This window comes from Chiroxiphia lanceolata, chromosome Z (genome assembly GCF_009829145.1).
Source record: "Chiroxiphia lanceolata isolate bChiLan1 chromosome Z, bChiLan1.pri, whole genome shotgun sequence".
Taxonomy (NCBI): Eukaryota; Metazoa; Chordata; class Aves; order Passeriformes; family Pipridae; genus Chiroxiphia; species Chiroxiphia lanceolata.
In genome coordinates, this window is record NC_045671.1 from 45,301,635 (window position 1) to 45,326,206 (window position 24,572).

Sequence of the window (24,572 nt, forward strand, 5' to 3'; positions counted from 1 at the left end):
CTCAGAGGACTTGTGCTCAAGTCCCTTCACCAGCCTTGTTGCTCTTCTCTGGACCTGCTCCAGCACCTCAATATCCTTCTTGAAATGAGGGGCCCAGAACTGGACACAGCACTCAAGGTGTGGCCTCACCAGTGCTGAGTACAGGGGAGAATCACTTCCCTGGTCCTGCTGGCCACACTATTCCTGATACAAGCCAGGATGCCATTGGCCTTCTTGGCCACCTAGGCACACTGCTGGCTCATGTTCAGCTTCCTGTCAATCCAAACTCCCAAGTCCCTTTCTGCCTGGCTGCTCTCCAGCCTCTCTGTGCCCAGCCTGTAGCATGGGGTTGTTGTGGCCAAAGTGCAGGACCCGGCACTTGGCCTTGTTGAACCTCATCCCATTGGAATCAGACCATCTCTCCAACTTGTCCAGGTCCCTCTGCAGAGCCCTCCTGCCTTCCAGCAGATCAACACTCCCCCCCAACTTGGTGTCATCTGCAAATTTGCTGATGGTGGACTCAATCCCCTTATCCAGATAATTAATAAAGATATGAAATAGAACTGGGCCCAACAGTGATCCCGGGGGGACACCACTAGTGACCAGCCCCCAACTGGATGCAGCACCATTTAACACCACTCTTTGGGCCATCAGCCAGTTCTCAATCCAGCACAGAGTGCCCCTGTCCAAGCCATGGGCTGCAGCTTTTTCAGGAATATGCTGTGGGAGCTGGTGTCAAAGGCTTAGCTGAAGTCCAGATAGACCACATAGACAGCCTTCCCCTCATCCACCAGGTGGGTCACCTGGAGACCAGGTTGGTCAGACAGGACCTGCCCTTCCTAAACCTGCGCTGGCTGGGTCTGATCCCTTGTCCATCCTGTAGGTGTTGTGTGATTGCACTTAGGATGATGTGCTCCATAACTTTGCCAGGGACTGAGGTCAGGTTGACAGGCCTGTAGTTGCCTGGGTCCCTTTTGCAGCCCTTTTTGTGGATCGGTGTGACATTCACCAACTTTCAATCATTTGGGACCTCCCTAGTGAGCCAGAACTGTTGGTAAATGATGGAGAGTGGCTTGGCGAGCTCTTTATCACCCTAGGATGGATCCCATCTGGTCCCACAGACTTGTGAGGACCCAAGTGGCTCAGCATGTTGCTAACTGTTTCCTCCTGGAATACAGGGGGGCATCATGTCCAGTGTATAAACTGGCGGAAGTTGACTGGAAGGGGCCAATCTGCATTGGGAAGAGGGGTCTGGCATCGGGACCGGGGGAGTGGGTGGGGTTGGGAGATGGAAGTTTGAGCGGGCGACTGAGTGGTGCTTAATTTCCACGACACAAGGCGATTCTACCGACAAGTAATTTATCTTTCGAACACCCGGGGACATCAGTACGGATCGACAGCGACAGGCACGCGTGAGCAGCGCAGCCCTGGCTGGGGCCGTACCGCGTTGTCACCGCAGATGACGGAGCGCGCCCGGCGCTACCAGGACGGCAGCGGGTGTCCCCACGCCCATCCCGGGGCCAGGCGTGTCCCCTCCGCTCCATCACTCCACTCACTCCACCTCCAATCCCGACCTGTGACGATGCGGCCGCGACACGTCAGGAGGTCGCGTGACGCACACAGCGGGGGGACGGGGATGGCTGAGGCCCTGCACGCGCGCACGACGGGCGGACCGCGCCGCCATTGGTCGCGCGGGGCTCCGACCGAGCTCTGATTGGCTGCCCATCATCGCGCGGCAGGGCGGGGCGCGGCTGCGGGAGCGCGCGGGGCCGGGAGAGCCCGGCGGGAGCGCGCCCGACTCGCCTTCCCCAGGGCCCTCCGGAAAGGGTCCAGAGCTCCCGTGCCTCACGGTGGCACTCCGCCGGTGCCCCTGACAAGGGGGGAGATGCGCGGCGGTGGTTTCTGCGTCCTTTGCTCGGAGCGCGCGGGCTCAGATGCCCCGTGCTGGTGTCGGCATCCCTGATCCCGCTGCCTTGTTCCTGGCGCGTGTGTAATTGGGCATCTTTGGAGGGAAGCAGATGGATCCGCTGCCGAATCCGTCCCCCCTGGCCACGAGGCTGCGGAACACGCTTGTGCGCTACCACGGCATTGCGGACGGAGAGTGGAGGGTGGCCAAGAAAACCGTGAGTGCTCACCCTGGGCAGCTTTCCTGGTCCGTGATCCCGGGGAAGCTGTTGTGGATCACTCTTACGGCGGAAAGAGCCTATTGTGTGTGAAAATCTTGTCCAGTTCCTGCGGGACTTTTGGTGAGACAGGGGCTGTGAAACCTCCCTTCTAGGATAGAGCATCTCTAGATGGCTTGTTACCGATGTTGCCGTAAATCGGTAAGAAACCTCCAGGACTCAGTTTGTGACCATTAGTGGTCAGGCATGCTTTCATTTTCAGCACTGGACACACAGGAGGATCATATGTTTGTCCCCTTCTCGGCTCAGCGTGCTAATATTTACTTAAAATATTACATATTCAGCAAATGTCTTACATGTTCACTCCCTTTCTTATGAAGTTTATACGTATGTTAATCCTAAGAAGTTCTTCGGTCCTTATTTGGTTACTAGGGGGTCTTCCAGTGGTCTCCTGGTGGTCTCTGGTGGTCGTCTGGAGCTTGAACTTTACTTGAACTTGTCTGTTGAGCAGCGTATTTACAGCTGATTATAGAGCGTCTTTGTTCGGCATCTCTTATCCAAAAACTGGCTACTTATGTTGCCACTACTTTAACTAAAGCATTCAGAAACTTGCTTGTTCCGCAACTATCTGACCAGAAACTTACATTGTAAAGGCCGATAGAAAATGACTGAACAATGGAGAATTGCTGCTCTCAGGCTGAGTGTGTTTTTATGGTTGCAGACATACTCTTGTCATTCCTTCTACCCATTTTCAGGGAAGTGTCTCACAGAAGGACCCTGCTTGGGTAGGATTATAGGCTTGATTTAAAGCAAAATGTGAAATAGCATTGGTAGTGCTGCAAGAAGCTCAGGTGTACTTCCAACAAACCAGCCACAGCCTGCAGGTAGGATCTGCCAGCCTCTTGAACGTTTTTCTCAATAGTGCTTGAACCCATCCATCAGACTTCAGTTTCCAAATGCCTTCCTCTTAAGAAGTGAGGTAATTCTCAATTCTTTTTCTCATACTGCTTCACATTTTTGTTGCCTTCAGAGCCCCTACATTATGCTAAGTTTCCTAAAATGAAAGGGAATGTCGTTCCTGCTTTCTCCAAGCAATTTGCCATACTCTTCTTTTGAGCTGCCTGGATTTTTATGAGTTCTGCTTCAACAAGCTAAGTAGACTCTGCTGGTGCATCAGTTCTAGGCTACGTGAAGTTGTTAGTCCTGTCCTGCATAGAAGGTAGAAATGTATTTGGGTATCTCAGTGTATCAATGTGGTAGACTAATGTGGTAAATTTCTATCTTTGCCCTTTGGTTACCTTGTTTCAAGTGGGACTTACATTTTTATTTTTTTTCCTTCATGAACAGACATTAATAGGATAGAGTCAAGTGATCCAAATATAGCTTGATTATTTGCAAAATTAACAAATTCACTGTCTTGAAAGGGAAGAACAGAGCATCCAAGCCTTTCAGTCTTCCATACACCTATACCTCCTTTGCTCTACTAAGTATTAAGGCTGTTGTATTCCAGTGTTAAGTGTTATGTCATTTACTATTGTATTCCTGTAGGAAGTAACCTGCATCTCAGTGTTTCAAATCATATCACTCCCCAGATTTTACCCCTGTAAAATTTCTAGTTTGACTTTCTTTTTGCCTCCTTCTCTCTCTCTCTTCCTCCCTCTCTTTCTCTTCTCTTTCTTCCCTCCCTTCTTTTCAGTTTGGTACTGTGCCTGTAAAAGACATTCAGAGCTTTACCAATAACCAAGGAAATGTGTTTTGCTCCAGAATATCTTAAATAGTTCTGGATGAAGTACTTAACAGTACTGTTCTTTAGGACATTTAGTTCTTTGTGCTTATATAATCATGACTCCAAATAAAGCAGTGCCATATGGTACTGTCTTTAACACCAAAATTCAGAGATGTTGTACAGAGGCTCCATTTAATATTTAGGCAAAAATCAGAAGATGCTAGTTTCGTTATTTTCCTTGTGTATCTTTAAAATAAATAGACTACTGCTTGCAAGAGACTTTTAGTGAGGCATTTAGCATAGAAGGGTAACTTAAGCTTCCCCTTCTGCCACTGTCAGCACCTCCTGCACACATCTGTTTGGTCATATGTTGCAGGAGTGCAACCAGAAGTTGTGTGGTCTTCCTGTCCAAGTAGCATCCAGATAATGGCTTTCCAGTTGCCTTTTAACTGTAAGGCTTTGCCTGGTAATGTGGTCCCGTCATTCTGTGTGTTTTCATAGCAAACTGGCTTGGCCGACCAAGCCCTATTTCTATGCAGATTTTTAGCATTTTACACTGAGGAAGGCAATTGTCTGACTTTTTTTTTTTTTTAAAGAATAGAATATTATAAGAGATATCTGAAACATCTCCCAGGTGCCCCAGTCAATGAGACTTTAGGGTGAACATAGTTAGTGGTAAAATTGGTTGCTTTTCATCAGGAAAATTGAAGCATTTTCTGAACATCTTATAATTATATATAAGTGACAATTAACATCATATCTTATATTTTCTTTCAGAAAGATGCAACTGTGTGGCGTAAACCATCAGAAGAATTCAGTGGATACCTGTAAGTTTGCCTGCAGAGCACATGATTTTTTAAGGTTCCACAGATGCACTTTATAGAATTTAAAAACTAAGATTGGGAATTCTACAGCCCTCAGCTACAGAGATTCTCTAGAGTAGAAGCTAAATGGATTATCTGTTGTACCTAAATTATTTCTTTGCAGTGTTACACTTTGATACTTTAGTGCTGCACGGTATTTAGAACAACAGACAGTGAAATCTGTGGAACACATCACAAAACTCCCATTGGCTGAAGTGGGCAACAGCATCTGCTCAGAAATGATGGCCTGCCTGCAATAGACTAAAATATCAAGTGTTTAGTTGTGGAAAGAGGTGTGACACTAATGCCCTTCCTGTGTGAGTTTCTGTCTCTGGGTTCTCTTGGTGTCTGTAGGTTTAGGCTACAGACTGTTTAGAGAAACAGTTACTGGAAAATGCTACTCTGAAGACACAAAAAGTCATGTGAAAAGGTAGTGTTTGACTAGTTATCTGCAGTAAATAAGAACATCTTAGTTAACACAAAGTATTTTGAAAATAGTGGTCCTGATGGATTTATCACCTTCAGGAACTGGAGGCCCAGTAACTCGAGTAAACAAAAATTCTAGAAAGACCTGATAACAAATGGATGTTCTGTAATGTCTGTACCAAATTATTTTATTTGATACTTTTATATGCCACTAAAGCATAATATAGTTTCTCATTAGCTTGCTTTTACTGCTATTACTTCTTCTTTATGACAAATATTGTTCTCATTGTATTACTGATCTTATTTTTTCCTTTTTAGTTTTACTTGTCCCTGGTGAATTCCCTTGCCAGCCCAACAAGAGGAGCAGAATAACAAGTTATTAGAGAAATAAACAGGTTAATTTTTATCTAAGGAAGGATTTTGCCATTTAAAAATATTTGCAGAAAAAAAGACAAGGTTTCTCAGAATAACATGTATTGCAGAGAAGAATAGATGCACCCATAGGTCTTCTTCTGCGCTGTTTTTCTGATTCAGTTGTCCACTGTCTGTACCTCCAGGTACACTAACATGTAATTTTACTGCTGCAAATTAATAGGATATAAAAAATTTCTCACTTTTAAATGTAAACATATATTTCTCTAGCTACAAAGCTCAAGGAGTGGTGGAAGATGTTGCTAACAGAATAGTGGATCATATTCGCCCTGGACCTTACAGGCTAGACTGGGACAGCTTAATGACTTCAATGGACATCTTGGAAACATTTGAAGAGGTGAAGACTTGTCTAGATTCTTAAAGGAGATGTGTATAGATGAATATGTGAATTTGACAGTACAGCAGAGGAGTAATTCCTACAAATAGTAACATTTTTCATTCTGCATGAGGCATTGTGCATACATGCTGTGTGTGACCTCAGATGAGGCTTTCTGGCAGCACAGTCCCAATCTGAAGCTTGATGTGCATCTTTCCATCAATGCTAAAAATAGTCAATCACAATTTTCTTGGACCTGGGAACTCTGATAAAATTCACATATGAAGAGCTACAGTGTGATATTGTATATGCCAAAGCCTTTTCTTGCAGCGTTCTTCCATTCCACAAACAATAATAATCACATCCTGCTGCATCCTCTTCCTCTTTCTGAAAGGCTGACTTGTGTAGTGTGGCTTTATGCTGAGACACAAAACAGTTCAAACTGAGGGTCAGGACTAAATAAAGGAAGGTAGGTTTGAAGTTGATTACGGAAGAGCTAGAAGCATTTCTTTCATTACTGCAGACATTCAGTATCACTTCAAACCCCCTCTGGATATCTGGCTTGAATGTGGATTGTCTTTTGCTCTGTTTCTTTAGGAAGATTTATATGACAAGGTATTTTTGCTAATTATTCCCTAAAATCTGTGCAAATTCTAGTATCTTGTAAGAAAGCCTGTTTTGAAGAATTGTTCACATTCCATTTTATTTTTCACTTGGTAAATTAAAAGTATTTGACTGAAGCATCTTAGTAGCAAGAGAGTCCTCTTTCAATGTGTTCATGGTCCTTTCAGACTTCCTAAGTAATAGTGACATAAGAGCCACATGACTTTCGGTTCCCAGGCATGGCACAGTTCTCTAGTTTTAGATCTTTAAACCCTTATGGTGCCAGACATTTTCTGCTCTTGGCTGTAGACTAAAAGTCCTCACAACTTCCAGCATCTTGATTGAAAATGGCACAGCCATTCAGACTTCACTGAATTTGTTTGCACAGAATAGTTGACAGAGGCTGTGACCTTTGTGAGAAATGCTAGTTGCCTACAAGCATAAATTTCCCTGTATTCATTATATTTTTGTTTTATTCTGTCACTCAACCAGAACTGCTGTGTGATGCGCTATACAACTGCTGGCCAGCTCTGGAACATCATAGCACCAAGGGAGTTTGTTGATTTCTCTTACACCACAAGCTATGCAGATGGGCTTCTAACATGTGGTAAACCACCTCCTACCTCTGCTTAATTCTTATTTTTCAACAGCTGCTTGGCTTAAGATTTGGTTCAAATGCAATTTCGTTCTGCAGTAAACATTCCAAAAATGGTGTAAGATTGTCTCCAACAAATAAATTCAAGGTATTTTAACAATTTCAAAGATATTTTAATGTTTTACATACTTAAAGGAGCGTACAAGTTACTGGCTTGCCCGTGTGCCAGGTTTCACTTATGTCAACTGTGGGATAGGAGTGGGAGAGACAAGTTGAGTCCTCTGACTCAGAGCAAACTGGGAGGAGCAGCAACTGGCTTCTAGTAAATGGGAGGAAGGTCTTTTTAATATCTGAATTTTTGCTCATCATGGTCTCCATGCTCTGTTGTGGAGTTTGGATGAAGAACAACTTTCATTCATGAAAATACCCAGAAACTTGAAATGTGTTTGTCCCTTCTACTAAATTCCTAAAGAAGAAGCAGTTTGTATATTTCAAATTTACTGCACCTGTATTTTTTTATTTGTGTTAAATTAATTTATCTGTTTGTTTGTTTGTTTATTTTCTTTGATAGGTATAAGCCTCAACTATGAGGAGGTGAGGCCTAACTTTGTGCGTGGATTCAATCACCCTTGCGGCTGGTTCTGCGTCCCCCTCAAGGATTGTCCCAGCCACAGCCTTTTGACAGGCTACATTCAGACTGAACTGCGGGGGATGCTGCCACAATCTGCAGTAGACACTGCCATGTCCAGTACCTTGGCCAATTTCTACTCTGACCTCAAAAAGGCACTCAAATCGTAGACAAACAGTGACTTAGAAGCCCGTGCATTCCTTGCAATCAGATTATGTTATTTAGTTTAGCACAGGTTACCCTGCTGAGTTGAGGCAACACTGTTCTTGAATGATACCTGAGCCTTTATGTTGAGGATTGAAACAACTTTACCAAGTACTTTTTGAGGTGATCCTTAGCATACATTCCCAATGCAAGATTCATTCTGTTGCTCAGCACTCTGCAGCTGTGTGAGAAATATCCTGAATCCATAAACCCCCAACTTCCTCGGTAGAAAACACAAGATGCGTGTGTGCTCTTGAAAAATGCAGCATGAACTCAGCTCTATCCAACAGTATAGGTGGCCAAGTGCTCAGGATTTTGCTGGTGCAGGTTGCTGTACCGGCAGCATCTTATTGAAGATGTAATTTTGTTATATATATAGATAGATATATATATTAACATTTTCAATTTGTTTAGTTTGTACAGCTGCATCTGTATTTTTTTAATTTGATTTGATTTATCATAAGAATATTATATAGCTAAGTTGTTAAATGATACTATTCATAAGAAAGCTCTTTGCACTTGTTAGCAAAAATAAGTGTTCATTGTTGGCATTGATGTTGTAACTGTAACTTACTGTTGTGTGTAATAGTCTGAGTGCATAGATAAAGAAATGCCCTTACAGCTGATCCAAAGCTCATTTAAGTCATCAGTTGTCTTTCCATAGTTTTTTTGTGGGCTTTTAATCACACAGTTGTCAAAATAGCAAACTTCCAATGGATCTTCAGTGATACCCTGCACTTCTAAAGAATTTTTTACTTAAATTTGCATGCAGTTGTTTGTGTGTGTGTGTGTGTGTGTGTGTGTGTGTGTGTGTTTGGTTTTGGGGCTGTGTGTGTGTGTGTTTCTTCCTTAACTGAAAAACCTGTTTTTTTCAGAATTTTTTAAGCAACAGAAAGAGCCAGTCATTTTTTTGAGGTAAGGGCCTTGCTGTAGCCAGCACAGACTGACAGCAGGCTGGTGCTATGGAGTGTTCTGTGGTATTACCCCTAGATTACTCATTGCAATAAATGAGATTAACATCTTAAAATGTGAGCAACTGAAGGCCAAAGCTCAAGCTGCAGAATTGCTCAGATGTGCTAAAGGGTGGAGGGCCCTTTCTTAAGGTCCAGATTTTTCAGGATATTCAGCAACCTAGTCATTCTGACAGGTATGTAGGAGGGGCATTCAAAAGATTACTCTGTGCTGCTAGGAACCTGAAATCTCTTTAAAACCCGAGATTAGGCGTTTAATGTTGATATGTGTCATGTGCTCAGGTGAGATTTTAATTATCCCTGTGCTTCACCAGTGCTCACAGGAGTGAGTTTAACTGTGTAGTAGTTAGGGAAGGTACCTTGAAGCCCTGATATTTTGGAGCCAGTTGTATGCACATAATCCAAGGACTGGTAATGAACTCTCAGAAAAAAAAAATTCAGATGAAAATTTTTCCCCTGCAACATTGACTTTTTTGACACTGGCCACTGTAGCTGAACTCTGAACAGTGAGGACTTTTCTTTCTCATTGCTCAGGCAAAAAGAGGTAGAAAAAACATGATACCAAATACAGTGAGGGCTTTTCCAACATGCTTCATGTTTTAAAGACCGTTAAAAACAATGCATCAGGCAGCCTTTGGTGTCTTCATAGGCAGAAAATGTTAATTCCCTGTTGGGTTTTGTTTATTCTATAGTTCCCTTTACACTCCTTGGTGTAAATGAGCTCTCGGCACTGCAGAAAATTTTGAGAGGCCCCTGTTCCAAACACCCATTTTAGGGGCTCTAACACTTCTAGAATATCTATCCTTATTTAGTATCCAGTGAAATGTCTTTTTATGCTTTCAGTAAAGACAGGCTGGTGAAGCACAGAGCAGCTAAAGAAAGAAGAACTTGAGCTTAAATAAAATTGTCAGTGTATTTTAAGTGTGTTGATGTTTTTAATAAAAATTTCAGTTCAGCTACAGAATAATACAGAACTAGAAGAAAGATGTCTAATTTCGTAGTCTGTTGTATTTCTTTGAAACCAAAATTTAAATTTGTTTTGTATAGCTACAGGTGGAGAGGAGTGCCAGATCTTGAAGCAAAGGTTTTCTTTAACAAGAGTACATCAGAACTGAAAGCCACAAAATCAGAGCCTTTTCCCACCCTGGCATTCTTTTCTTCCTAAGTTAGTGACAATCTAGGTGGAGCCAAGGCAGTTAAAACAGGAAAGTAGTTTGAAAGGACAAAGTGCAGGAACCCATGTTTTGCTTATGCAGAAGAAATGGGAGACAAAGTAAATTGTTTAGTATAGATTTCTGTCTCTTGAGTTTCAGAGCGTTTCAGTTAACCTACAATATAGTTATCCAGAAGCAACTTCTGGATAAGGTGGCCAAGAATAGCAGAGACCTGGTTTTTTTAGGGAAATGGCATGTATATAGACACATCAAAATTATTTTTATATGGCTAATACTTTTTAAAGAAATCTTAACTTTTTTAGGGATTTGAGCAATATGATGCTTTACTCTTTGGCACTTTAACTAGGTGCTTTGTGTGTGTATGGGAGAAGTGACTAAAGATAAGACAATTTTCTTGTTTGACTTCTGTTCCTCCTCTAAAACCTCCAGCATTAAACCTTGCCTGTAGTTGTGCTCCTTATTTTACATATGCAGAAGGTAGAGACTGGGCTAAGTACAATTTGGGGGTAGTCCAAGGAGCTCTACCACAGCTTGCTGGGAGGTGGACCATGACTTCAGATAGATACTATCTGCACAGGCCCTGATCACAAATTTGATGAATTCATGTATGTGAAATACAGTGTATTTTGAAACAGGAGGCCAGGCCCAAAAGAGTTAACTAAGAAATTTGGGCCTCCTAACAAGCTACTAACATCCAAAACAATCTGTGCTTGTTCTGTTCTACTTACTAGACCAAAACTTAAGAGAATGGTAAAAGAACATGTAATAGGCTTAAGAGGTAATAAATTAAGATGCAGTAGGATAAGGTAGAGATTTGAATAGAAGAAACAGGCTGGAAGCCAAGGCTTTTTCCAAGCTTCAGTGAGTGGGTCGAGAACATTGGAAAAGAAGAGAGGTCAAGCTGAGGAAGATGAAATTAGCCCCCAGACCCATGGGAGGAAGATCGGAACTACCCCCAAAATTGAGGGCCAAAAGAAGCACCGTCCTAAGCCCCGCCTGAGCTCCACCTATACTCCACCTGTTATTAATATGTATAGATAGATGCTGTAATCACTTGAATATGCATTTAATCATATTCGAAAATTGTATAAAAACTGCTGATTTTGTGTGAAGCCTTTGAGCAAGTTTTTTCCAGCAATAGCTGGCTTGCTCCCAGCGCTGTCAATAAATACCTTTGCTGCTCAAAAATCAAAAGTCTCTGGGCAGTTCATTATTCCGGATTTTTCGGATTCAGTTTATAAAACACAAAGGGATCATATAATTCCTCCACTAATCATGAGTAACCAGAATGGTTTTGATGGTATAAGCTGTTGATTCAGCTTAGGAGATTCACTGCTGTAAAAGTAGCCCTAATTCCAGTGAAACCAGGTGAGCTGTGCCTATCTGCAGAACGTCAATGTCAGTCTATTTTAACAGACTGACAAGTCTGTTTAACTTACTGTGTTCAGCACATAAGTGATTGTATTTCTATTTTAAATGCAACTGCAGAATAAATTCAAGTACTGGATTCCAACAGACTTGTCATGTAGCTTTTTCAATTCTTGTGAAACTAGATGTACCATTCAGTGACTTTTTAGGGAGTTATATCTGATAATGTAGTTCTGGTGATCTCTAAGGATATCAACTTGTCTCCTTAAATTTGAAAGCCATAAAGCCTATTTTTACTTAGAAACTTGATTTAGGCCAAGGAAGATGCCCAACTCAGACTTCTTCTAGATTGAAATCTCTTGAAAACTGTACAAATAGAATTTTCTCAATGCTTCAATTCTAAAAATATATATACAGAGGGGTTTTTTTATGATGACCACATGATTGCTGTGGAAGAACTTTATTATTTTGGCTTAGTATTACTTACCTTTTAGTATGTTTAAGAAATGGTTTATTAACCATCAAAATGAAGTTAATCTTAAAAACGTGAGCATGTAGCACCTTGAAGAAGGCATATAGATTAGGTTTTATAAAACATGGAACATGTGTATTGACATGTGTTTAATTAGCACCTAAAGAAACAAAGGAAGAAAATCCCTGTCTTTTATGTAGAACCTTTTTTTGTTTGTCTTACTAAGTTGGCATAAAAGCAGTAGAGTTCTGTAGCATTTGACTTCAATAGAAAGAGATGAGAAAAGGAACTGTGACCTCTGAGATATGGCAGGCTCTTGTAGGGTTTGTATTATGTCACCTTCTGCAAAGTGGAGTAGGAATAGGTATAGAGACCACTTCAGATCTTTGGAAAATTATTAAAGTCACTAGTTAGAATTACTAAAAGAAAATAGTGATGTTTAGACCCATTTTTCTGATGAAAGATAATATGACAATGGAAGAGATTAAATCTATGCTAAATATTAACCAAAGTCCTAGAGCACAGTTTAAACTTTGGAATACATTCTGCCTTTTCCAGTCCTCACTGAGCTGTGCTGGTGATTTAGTTTTACAGTACAGGGACTGATTATCATGGGGTTGACCTTCCTCAGGATTGTGTCATTAGACATCAGACATAGATCATAACAGCACCTGACAGGAGATACCTGTACATGTTTCACAGCTGACCCACACAATAAGAAATGTCATATCTGGGTTAAGGAGCCTCACATCCCAACAGATCATCCAGAAAAATCTTCTCCAAAGTAATGTTCTTTAAAATGTTTCTTTCAGTATGTAAAGTCACTATGATGACCTAATAATCCCTGAAAATGTTTCTGTGATACAGGCGTCATACTGTTAGAAAATCATTTACTGCCCAAAGTGTTATCAGAAAGTGACCTTGCTCAAGCCTTCTGTGGACCAGTTTGCCTGTGCCCTAGAATGTGTGACAAAAAGCACTTCCTGAGCTCTGTACCTGGGCCTTGCTGACCTGCCTGCCAGCACAGACCCCTCTCTGAGGCAGGTTATGACCCTAGAGAGCAAACTACTATGCTAAGACTCCTTGACTCTCTCAGTGTGTCAGTCTGAGTGCTGCTTTTCATTTGGACTCAAATCAGGATTACAACCAGCATGTTGTTACTAATTCTAGCTCCAAGGTACACTGGGGATGCAGGGCACTGCTCAAGGGAATTTGAGCAGCAGCAAACATGAGTATCTATGTTATTTGGGTGCCATATGTCTCACAATTTGGAGGAAGAAGGAAAGAAATCACAGCATGCCTGTTCTGGAGCAGAAGTATAACAAATAAAAGTATAGAGAATTCACAGTGTGTGTACAAATACTGAATCATTTCCTAAAATGATCTGCACCCTTGGGTATTTCAGACATAAAGCTTCCACAGTATGTACAACGTGTTGAAGGAAATAGGTGTTTGAACTGCTCAGAAGGACATAACTGCAAAACCCTGGAGCTTTCTAAAGAAGACTGCACTGGCATCAACAGAAATGCAGAAATTTGTTAATTATGGAGCAGCATGGTTTAACTGCCCAGCTGTCCTAACTTATGAGAAGTTCCTCTTGACTTGTTAGTTTTTTCTTACTTCCCATGTTCTTGTTTGTCTTAAGCTCTCTGTAAAACTAGAATAATATTATGCTGTATCATGAGCTTCTGCAGAGCTGTTTGATGTGCTACTTTTAAGAGGTCAGTCCAAAACAAAAACACCTTGAGCTCCAGGGGGGGCTGAAAATCACCTTGATACATGCCCTCTTCCCTCCCTTGGACTTTTCCACTCCCCTTTCCCATTCTTCTATGGAGGCATGAAAAAGATGATTTCATGAAACTGTAGTAAGAATCTATGCCTTCCCTTAGTTTGGGAAAAGATTCAGCTACATCTGTGGACGTGCCAAATCAGACTTTTTTTTGGAAGACTGTTACCATGCAAAATGTTCTGTGGAGTTTAGCATGATTTATTTCTTTGAAATTTTGAAAAATCCTCTCCCACAATCAGATATGTGGAGACTCTGCATTATAGCAGTTTGCAAGACTAAGGAGTTGTAGGTGGCAGGAAAAACAAGCTGCACCAGTACAGGACAGTAACTAACTGGCCAAGCTTCCATTCTTGCAAACTGAGGAGGAGGGAACACCACTGAGGGTGCTGAATGACAGGTGTGGGAACAGCACAGAGAAACAAAAAATAATCCTTTTAACACCTTGGTCATGCAAAGGCCTCCACTCAGGTACCACATGCAGCTTTGGGCTACATAGCTTTTGGTAACATAGTTCAAGAAAGAGAGTAGTCAGCTACAGGTAGAAAATCCATATGCAAGCAAGAAGAGCAGTGAAAGAGCACATGCCCTCTGGGGAAGGACTTGGTTTGTTCTGCTGAGAGATGGGGATGCTGAATGAGGGACCATTTTAACAACTTTGATTTCATAATCACCATGATAGACAAACTGTTAACTGCAACAAAAAGACTCGGAACTTTATAAAATACTTCTCAGTTAAAAGAGTAGCAGAACAATTTGCTAGAGTGCACAAGGAAGTGGTGGCATCTTCATCAAGTCTTTAGCAAAATGTGACACAAGCTTCTGTCTCACATAACCCTCTCCAGAGCACAGGGGCAACGTGGGCAGCCCTCTCGTTCTGTAGTCCACCACTAATAACATATTTAATTTGTTACTCAACTGCTAAGTTTTTGAGGGAAGAGGAACAGGGGAAATGCTTTGCCAAGTTGGAAACCGTTCTAGGCTTTGCAATATAAACTGGTAACACCCATGAATCACATCTCTCTGGAATGATGACTGTTGTTCCTTACTTACGCTGAGAATTAGCTTCCAGCAAATAATAGACGTAAACATTTCTAGATTTACTAGTTTATTTAGCATCAGATCGGTCATGCAAACCACTTACTGAAAACTGACGTCCCAGCATCAAAGCATATTCTCATGTCTTTATCAGCATTCCCATGCAAGCACACAGGTAGGTACATTGGTCCCACACACAATACACTGAAATAACAAAACAGCCAATTTTTCTTTTCTGGTTCAAAGTTCTCTCTGGTTCATTTGTACAGTATCAGAAAAGTTACTACACAAACAGGCTTTTAGTCCGAAGTAAAAGTGTACAGTTGAAAAAGCAGTCCATAAACTTCTATCTAGTTACTAACATTGTTAATAGAAGCAATAAGCATTGACAGTACAGGATTTCTTACACAACTAAGCAGTAAAAGAAGGACACAGGCACACAGGACATGGAGCTAATTTGAGAAAGTCTAATATATATACACATATATATATAACATATTTTTCATTGTTATTAATAAGAATCCAGCCACCATTGCTCTGAGATCAATGAGCTTCTGTAACAGGCTTATAAAACACTTTGTGTTACTAGTCAATAGCACCATTTGTCTGTTTGTCTTGGAAGAATCAGCACATATCCTAACCATGCAGCATATACTATTCTTGAATTAACAGAATCACAAAATTCCCCACTTACGGTCTGGTCCTCATCCAGCCAGGAGCCACCTGAAAGGCCAAGCCAGACACAAGCCCTTAGTGTATCACATTTCTTCAGGTTAAAACCACCTTAAGCTGATGAGCTCCTTACTGTGGGTGTGGAGCAGCCAGCCAATCTCTGTTTGGTACTTCATGGGCTTGCAAGGGCATGGTGGTTTAGCTCCTTGAGACTAACAAACTCCTCGCCACAATGATTCTTCCCCTCCTCCCACTGCCTCATAAGCTGGACCAGATACCATTGCTGTTTTGCAAGATCATCCTATCAGTGGTAGACTTGGCAGTGCTGGGTTAACAGTTGGACTCAATGATTTTAAAGGTCTTTTCCAACTTGAATGATTCTATGGTTCTATGACTAGGGTTCATCCTCCACCTCTCCATCTTTCCTTCTCCCTGAGCACCTAATCATTTCAGAGGTAATATTCTCATGAGCATAGGCCTTTCAAGACTGCGTATTCTGAAAAAAAAGAAATAACAAAAAAACTTCCAACCAAAGCCCAAAATAAGGTTTCCTTATGGAACACTAAATAAAATTTCTGCTTTAATCAGAAGCATTAGCATGACAACTCAGGAGGATGTGGCATGAACAGGGAAGTGGTTTCTGTTGTGCATAACAGCACAAAACCACAGCTTGGGTTAGGTCTCAGTAGCCAGTTGTTTCAAATGTTCTTGTTTCAAATTACTTTCATTTAAAATCTCTTAGTTTGTAATTACTGTTTCCCTGCAGCCAAGATGGTAAAGACTTGAGCAGAGTAAATAAGGCACTACCACTACACTGAGGGCAGTAAGTTGGTGGTGGCACCAGCTGGGATGCTTTGCAGGGTCCCATGGATCACTGTCATTCCCAAGGAAAGTATTTCTCAGGGAGTACACTGCTAGAGCAGGGAGCTGGGAAATCCTTCAAAGATATTTTTTTCCTAAATATACATACAGTCCATTTGCGTAGTTTCGTGAAATGTTTCTTGACAAACTTCTCCATAAAAGATTATTTCAGGCCCCATGATAAGCTGAGGAAGAGGCTGGGTGCCATATTAGTAGTACAAACAATAAAACTTTGATATCTGACAAATGAAAAGTCGAGTCAGTGGTGAGGTTTATCCACCTAGAGGAGGCTGCCACTGAATACGTTTGCAATACTTTCATATACATGTCTGGTGGGGAAGTCTGAAAAATAACAGAAATTACAGAACCTGAGACCTCAGAAGAAACACTTACAGACATTTTTCACTTTGTTCCTTGTCAACACAAAGCTAAGAAGGAGCTCTCTTTGGTGTGTTCTGTAGCAAAGTTTTCTGCCATTTCTGTTGTAGGCATTCACTGTTCAGTGTTACTTAGGGATTTGTGACATTGTGTTCCTTCATGTAAAGTTAACATTTGTAAGTAACACCATCATGCTTGAGGATGTGAGGACTGATATGAGAATGCAAGCACCTATGCAGTCCTGCGGATGAATAGATATGACTCAGTGCCTACCAGAACATGTTGTCTCTTAAGACAGATCACATGCCATTTGCAGCTGTAAATCACACCCAATGGCTTGCCTTCAGCTTTTGGGTTTACCAGAATAACTGCTTCAAGTCATCTGACATAGTAATTTCAATTAGAAGAGCCATCCCAATCCACATAACACAGGGATAAGAATTACAGTCTTTTTTCTCTTTGATAGACTTCCCCTGTGTGTGCAATGATTAGCTCCACACAGTTTTATGTTACAAAGCAGATCATTATTTACAGTTCAGGTAAGAAAAGGGACCAAGTGTTCTGAACTGACTTTGCAGTTTCTTCTGCCAACACTGTAAATGGCAATGCTGCATAAAATATGACACTAAATATATCAGTTGGTATTAAATAAATGATATTAAGATCACTGGTCATAGCACACATGATATTTTTCAGAGTTCCTAAAACTGATGTGTTTCTTTTGATTGACCTAAAAGTCTTTTCTACAGAAGGAAAAAGGTGCTGTTGACAAAGGAGCTTCCTGGTGCTGAGGAGCAGAACATGGCATAGTGTTATTCTTGTGTCACTTTGCTCTGAATCCCTCACTCTAAATACTAGCAGCTTCTACAGCAGCCCAGGTGCCTTCCTTTTCTACTGGGAAACTAACCCAAGAAGCCAAATTATTTTCTGTTTCTGTCTGACATTTGTTGCACATCACTGAGCTATTTCTGTCAGCCAGGTCCAGAAAAAAAAGAGGAGGCAAAAAAGGGAAGAATAACAAGAAGCCATTTGGCCATGAATGCATGTTAACACTTGTTCTTGAAGCCAGAGTTTCAAATGGAAAAAATAAGATCCCTTTCTTTTAAGCTTTGCTCTTTGTGTATTGTCATACAGTACTCTGGAATGCTGCAAAGTCTCAGGTGGACAGAAAGAAGTATCTATGGGAGAAGCTCTGTGCTACTTAACAGAGGCAAACACATGTTGTTTAATATACCTTGGCCAGTAAATGTCTTCCTGATAACAAACTAAGGGCCAGATAGTCAGTTCTGCCACACATGCTGTGGATGGATCATTACTGGTCAGGAGCCTCTGGTGCAGTGTAAGGGCAACTCATCACAAAATGTTGTGCTTGTGTTGTTGCCCCACTTCAACCCATGTCCTGATCGTGCAAAAAGACAAGGGCACTGAAGTAATCTTTTTCCCAGTTGTGCCTTGGAAGAAGCCAGAGCTCAGCAAAACTCTGTGCCATTATCTTTCATACTCTGATATCCTTTACTCTGAATTTCATCCAGCAGTGATCCATGTATACAAGATTTTAATCATTATAGTTTCAGTTCCAGCTGAGTAATGCTGGCAAAGGACAAAAGATGGCTTAAAAGGTACTGCAACTGTTAATACAGACATGGTTCTTACAGATTGTTCAGCAATCTCTGCCTCTCTTTTAATGAATTTATATATTTGTGTGTGCAGGTACATATTCATATTTTAATGTGCTAAGTTCAGAATTAGGCCACTTTGACTATTCCATTGTATTTCAGCTTCTGTACTATGCCTATTCCCACAATATTTGAAAGTCTTCCAATAATGATTAAGTTCATGACTGCATTCATGTTCTCTGTTCCGCTCTGGAGTGTAGAAGAGGATGTAATGCAGGTTTTACTTGTATATGTTTGCTGGACTTTTAGTAATATGTATGCACATTGTTCTATCCTTATATTGTTTAGAGGATTCACGCTCCAAAGGATGCTCTTCACTGACCCACCAGCAATCTTCGGTGAAGTACTCTGGCCAGAAGTTTTACCTCTCAGATATAAAGCAAAATTTTGCTTATGTGGAGAATCTCGAGTATTGCCAGTAAACGCTTATACATGTTCTGAAAGTAAGATCACAGGATCAAAGAATCACAGAATGGGTGAGATTGGAAGTGACCATCTGGTCGTCATCTGGTCCAACCTCCCTGCTCAGGCCAGGTTTCCTAAAGCACATTGCACAGGATTGCACTCATATGGTTGGGAGACTCTACACCCTCTGGGCAATCTCTTCCAGTGCTTAGTCATCCCCACAGTAAAGTTCTCATATTCAGGATTTTCTCGTGCATCAGTTTTTGCCTATTGTCTCTTGTCCTGTTGCTTGGCACCAAGCAACCAACCAAGAGAAGAGCCTGGATCCATCTTCTTGACACCTTCCCTTCAGATACTTGTATACATTGATGAAGTCCCCTCTTAGCTGTCTGTTCTTAAGGCTGAGCAGGCCCAGCTCCCTCAGCTTTTTTTTATAAGTGAGATGCTTCTGTCCTCTCATCATCTTCATAGCCCTCTGCTGACCCTGCGCCAGGAGCTCTGTGCAGAGGTAAATATTTTATTCCTATAGGTAAATATATTATTCCTATTTTCTTCCTTTTCATTCCTTATTGTTTTCTTCTTATTTTGCAACACAGCTGTTTTTGGTTCAATGAAACATGGTATTGTGCAGGGGATTATCGGAGAAGTTAGATTCTTTATACAAAAGCAGAATAAGCTCTCACTATTGTGGTTTTATGTTCTACCTGGAATTATTCAAAAAGGGAAGAAAGGATATTCTTTGAGTTATTATTGTTTTATAAAGCAACTTTAAAGATGTTCTTCCCTATCTCCTTGCTTACCTTTTGTATCTCCAGGACTTGCACTGCTGCTGTGCTCTAGGTCTAACTCTGCATCTTGCTTGGTCAGCCTGATATTTTTTGTTACATGAATGTCATGCCTACTTGAGCTATGCACTCATAACCTCAGCAGCAACAAGGCATATTCAGCCACACAAAACTGAGTTCTTCATCAGGAGGAACAGCCAGCCCCTGCACAAGGCTGGGGTCAAGGCACTGTGCTTTGTGCCTGTCATTCTGTAAGCAGGTAATGTGCAAGACACCTTGCAAAGGTCTGGTGGGAGTCCTCCACCCTACAACTTCATATGCCACTCCTGAAACCCCAGAGAGCTGCACTGCAGTGCTCTGCATATCAACGTGCCTCAGTAGGTGTGCAGGAGTTGAGGGACTTTGTTACATGGAAATGAGTCTTTATCTTCCAGGGTCCCGCTGCATTTGCTGCTTAGCAGATAGTGCCATTCTTCTGCTAAGCTGGACACTAACAACTCCAAGCACCATCTTCCCTTTCCCTGCTGCTGAGCTGAAGAAAATGTGATGTTTTCCTCATCCCCCTGTGGCTGCCAGTTGTGTCTGTGCTTACAGTATGAGTTGTAGGAGAAGATGCTTTATTTGGCAAGTATTGAGCCTGACTGCCAGTGAGCCAGAGCCTTTCTTCCAGCCTGGGGCTCCCTGCTGGCCTGGGCCTCTTCAAAAAGTTTTTGGTTGCCGCTTTTGTCCTCTGCTAGTACTACACAGCTTTTCAGAACTCTTTGCATTATTCACTAAGGCAAAGGGAATGCTGGGCAGTTTTTATCACTCTATGTGACCGATAGCCTACTCACTTCTGGGGACAGAGTCCTTAGTACCCTTCTACTGAACTACATGCTCTATCAAGAACTTTTGCCTTAATGTTCTTTTGTACTCAGAAGTTTGACTGTAGCGTGCCTGTCTCTTTACAGTATACTTGTACAATGTAAACTATGAACTTAAGCTAACATACCAGCACCAGGCTCATGCAGTGTGATCTACTGTGTCATCCACAAAGTTGCAAGCAAGAGTGTTCAAAATCATGGGAGCTCTGTTCTATTTTGGGATGAATCTTTCTGAGCTTGTGAAAAATCTTGTTGTGCCACAGAGGCAGGACTTTGTTGGCTATTTAACAGCCATCAGCTCCTCAGCCAAGCTCTCACATATTAGACTTTAATTGGCCAGTGCTACAATCTGTGATTAAAAGAAGTTTTGCTCAATTCAAATACTTCAAAAAGATGGCAAGATTTCTCTTTTTGTATTTAAAGAAGTTGGTTAATATGTTAAATATTTTTAAAAATTAAAGCTTAGGATTTCAACAGAAAAGAACATCAGTGACTTTCTACCTAATTTATGACCACAGACGTGAAACTGGTCCATCTCCACTAGTTTTCAAGTGTGTTCATATTTTTCAGCCACAATTAGACACTGGTGTTGCACTCCCCAGTCTGAATTACGGCAGATGCTGCTGGGAGGTGGTTTTTCAGACAAAATCAATGCAGGCAAAACTCCTCTCTTGTACTGCATGCATACACCCTGGTCCTCCTCCTCCACATGTGTGGTGCTGTCAAACATCATCCAGGCACACTCCTTTACCGAGTCACAAACTGGTAATCCATTCAGCACAGGCATCCTCCCTGTTTCATGTTGAGCACAACAAAAGAAAATGAAGTAAAACCAACCAAATCCCCAGAGCCTTTACGCACTGCCTCAGAGCTGCCTCTGAGATCATGCTATCACAGAGAGGTCTCCTGTTCCATGGCATCAGTTCACAGTTACTACATGATATGGTAGATTTAGCAAAACGGTAACTTTAGGAATCAGTTGCGGCTACTTTTCAACTTAACAAACCATCAGATGAAGATATTTCTGCTCTCATAGATGCACAATGACTGCTCAGCAAGCTCCACTCCTGCAGATTAGATACAACTATACCAAATGAAGCAGGAAATGTTACAGAAATCCAGCGTCTCCCATCAAACCTCCTAGTGACCAAACTTTGATGGCTTCACCACAGCACCAGAGGGATGAGGAAAATGGGTGGAAACGCATTTGTCCTGCAGTCACCTCACAGGGAGTAAGACAGTGAAAAGTGAGACAGGTGGAGGTACCTATCATCTTCTCCAGAGTGATTAGTCTTACTGCACCGGGAAAAATCTGCAAAAGTGTCTTGTTGGCCTTACATAGCTGCCACGAGCCCATCAGCTGCTTCAGCTGACCTCAAAGTGTGCACTTGAAAAAAGGATGGATACATGTATTTTAAATTACAACCTTACTTAGTTAGCAAACCTTTTTGTACAACTTCAAAGAGTTCTAAGAAGTGAATAAAAAATTTCAAGTACAATAGATTCATTAGCATGCATTCTCACCTAGTAAAGACAGTATCTTTAATCTTCCTTTATTTATTAATCTAGAGCACATTTTATTTATAAAACCTACCATCTGAATCACATTATATTACCTTTTAATCTAATCAGGAAATACAGCTTCTGAATGTTTTATTGAAGTATTCGTTTTTCAGTAGCTGATATATTTTTTTCAAAACAAGCTGTTCAAGGCCTAACATCAACATAAAAACAACAAAAGCAAAGGAGGAATGTTGAGTGTATTAGGATGTTAGGTAATATCAGTATTAAAAAGTTTAACGAGCACAAATTATATTGTTGTACATCAGGTTCTTTTTGCTGTTTCTGTAACATAACCTTATGACAGTCACATGCTGTCAAATTGATAACAAGTATAAATGGTTAGACATCCTGATGCATGTTAATTTTTCAGTTCCTTTCAATGACATTCAACAAAAACATCAAGACAGCTCAAGAGCCTGACCCTACTCTTGAAAGCTGATCAATGCACATAGCTGATAAGACACAGGAGCTCTGGGTGGATGCAAGATCTGTGCTGGTGGATCACTTTACATGGAGGAGGGTCCTTTATAAGGAAAATATGAACTGTTTATGTTGACAAATAGAAACTGGTTACTCCTGAGGTTAAACTACCCAGGAAACAACTAGATTATACTACTTGCTCCCAGACCTTGTATAAGAGTATTTTCCCAAAGTAAAATCAGTAAGCTGTAGAATAGCTTCCTTTAAGCATTTACAACCTATTACATTGCAGATTACTCCCTCAGGCCCTATAAAAAGTCTTCTAGCTGCACAGTTTAGAAATTAATTAATAAATATGGTGTCAAAAATTTGCATTTACTCTAATCCTTGTTTAGTCTATCATTTTGTTCCACTAACACTTTACTACAGAATTAAATGGCAGAAATCTGAGTAATTTTGGTTATTATTAAAATATTGTATATAAACAGGAAAAATCTGAATAAGGCATTCTCAATGCAAGCTTGAGCAATGTACATTTTCACGCCCAGTGGAACTAACATTTCAATTTCTTCCCAGAAGTAGTGGAATGGTTTTTTTGCACATAAATCCCCAAATACTTTTTCAATTTTACAGATAAAAAGCATTATTTCATACATCAGTTTTAAAAGCATTGGTTTGGTATTTCCTTCCATTTTGTCTGCTCAAGGACTATGGATCTGGAAAGAAACAGTCCAAAGAAACTCACAACACATATAAGACAACTACTTCCATAAAATTAAATGAAACAACATTTTGTTTCAAATGCCATCTAGATAGATGTATATGAAGCATACACATTATGGTAGGTAGTTATTCATCCCCATATTTTCACCTGCCGGTATTACTGCAAATTACACTGTTTCCATGACATGCCTTATGGAACAGTTTACTATTTTCATAAGCAGTCACATGCATTGAAGGTAGGATCACCAGCCAGAGTATTTGGCACCCCAAAGCAGAACCAGAGAGGTCAAGCTTACAAATCTCCTTGCTGAATGACAAATTAGCTGGTGTGTGAAATGACAGGTCTCCATTGACATGAGGAAGTACATTGACCTAAGACATTTCCTCTGGAGCTGCTTCTGCTTCCTGAGTGGGTTTCTTTTCAGGTTTGCCACTGAGGACGGGAGATGGGTTGTGGCTGGGCTTGTTGCTGTCGTGTGCACTGTGACTGCTGGCACTGCCAAGGCGTGTTGATGCCACAACAGCTTTTACTGCAGCCTGGGAGAGAGAGGACCAAGCAAATGTTCCTTAAAAGGCATGAAATGTCAGCAGTGCAGCCTCAGCACAGTCCTCTTAGGGAATGTAACTACCTTTAGTCTTCCTGGTAACATCACATACCTGCCTGGGCTTGGACAGATTTAGAAGACCATCTGAAATTCTAGACTGAGGTTTAAAATTGCTGCTGTCACAAGGTTACAAGTTGGACAACATGAACATGACTTCTTTTTTCAGCTGCAAGTGCTGCATATTTCGTTTTTTAGAAACTATTTCAGGTTTTCATGTTGAAGTTAGATGGCAAAGAGAAAACCATTTTCTGCCATAATAATAACAGTATCACTACTGATTATTCCATGAAAATTTCACAAAGGAAAACAATATTTATTATCATTGAACTATTGCATATGCCAAGCACAATGGTGCAGAGCATACAGGCAAATTCCTAAGGATATACATATAAAACCACTAATTCGGGTAGGCTTTCATATCACACCAAATATCACAAAATGAAGACACTCATGAAGACAGTTATATTAGCCCTTGCCTCAAAGAGTTTTATTGCCTGAAAAAACAAACATACAGAGGTGAGGAAAAGAAATACTAATCTCTGTGTATGACAGCTCAAGTTACTTTTGACTTGGCTAGCTTTTTGCTTAGGCGTCACAGAAGTGGGTCGGTGGGAGGAGATGAGGAGTATAGCAAGTTTTGTGGATACCTTGGAGAGGTAATCATGCTGAAACAAACAAACAAAAGCAAGGAAATAAAAAGAAAAAAAGAAGAAGATGCTAATGACAAACAGACTACGTAGTCATTGTCAATAAAAACGAATCGGCTAACACAGAATATGAAGAAAAAGTACCAATAAAAAGTGGCAAGAGTTTTCAAAGTGAGAGTCCTCTTTAAGCAAAATTCACAGAGATCCACTTAGTGGTGAGAGGACTTTGGACAACTGATTACAAGAACAGGCCACTCAATGATATTATA

The 24,572-nt window shown here is 41.1% G+C and overlaps 2 protein-coding genes across 4 annotated transcripts in view; one reads left to right on the top strand and one right to left on the bottom strand.

Annotated features, from left to right (window-relative positions):
• Positions 1 to 1,716: 1,716 nt before the first annotated feature.
• Positions 1,717 to 11,235, top strand: STARD4 (StAR related lipid transfer domain containing 4). 2 transcript variants are annotated; one of them, XM_032676068.1, is made up of 6 exons: positions 1,717 to 2,102; positions 4,606 to 4,655; positions 5,760 to 5,886; positions 6,961 to 7,075; positions 7,635 to 7,916; positions 8,011 to 11,235. In XM_032676068.1, the coding sequence occupies exons 1-5, from the start codon at positions 1,998 to 2,000 to the stop codon at positions 7,859 to 7,861; spliced, it is 624 nt and encodes a 207-aa protein (XP_032531959.1). In that variant the 5' UTR covers positions 1,717 to 1,997; the 3' UTR covers positions 7,862 to 7,916; positions 8,011 to 11,235. The 2 variants fall into 2 exon arrangements, with proteins under 2 accessions (XP_032531959.1, XP_032531960.1); XM_032676069.1 differs by lacking the exon at positions 1,717 to 2,102 and adding an exon at positions 2,138 to 2,303.
• A 10,662-nt stretch (positions 11,236 to 21,897) lies between these two features.
• Positions 21,898 to 24,572, bottom strand: part of CAMK4 (calcium/calmodulin dependent protein kinase IV) — a 148,696-nt gene continuing 146,021 nt past the window's right edge. For both annotated transcript variants that reach the window (XM_032674774.1, XM_032674773.1), the window contains one exon: positions 21,898 to 23,588. In XM_032674774.1, coding sequence (XP_032530665.1) covers positions 23,424 to 23,588 — 165 coding nt within the window. In that variant the 3' untranslated portion in view covers positions 21,898 to 23,423. The remainder of the gene's footprint in view (positions 23,589 to 24,572) is intronic.

Excerpts from the sequence above, each read along its gene's own strand:
- STARD4 (XM_032676068.1), top strand. The coding sequence starts at position 1,998 with ATGGATCCGCTGCCGAATCCGTCCCCCCTGGCCACGAGGCTGCGGAAC. Across the intron at positions 2,103-4,605 it reads GGAGGGTGGCCAAGAAAACC|AAAGATGCAACTGTGTGGCG; the intron begins GTGAGTGCTCAC and ends ATTTTCTTTCAG. Across the intron at positions 5,887-6,960 it reads TCTTGGAAACATTTGAAGAG|AACTGCTGTGTGATGCGCTA; the intron begins GTGAAGACTTGT and ends TCACTCAACCAG.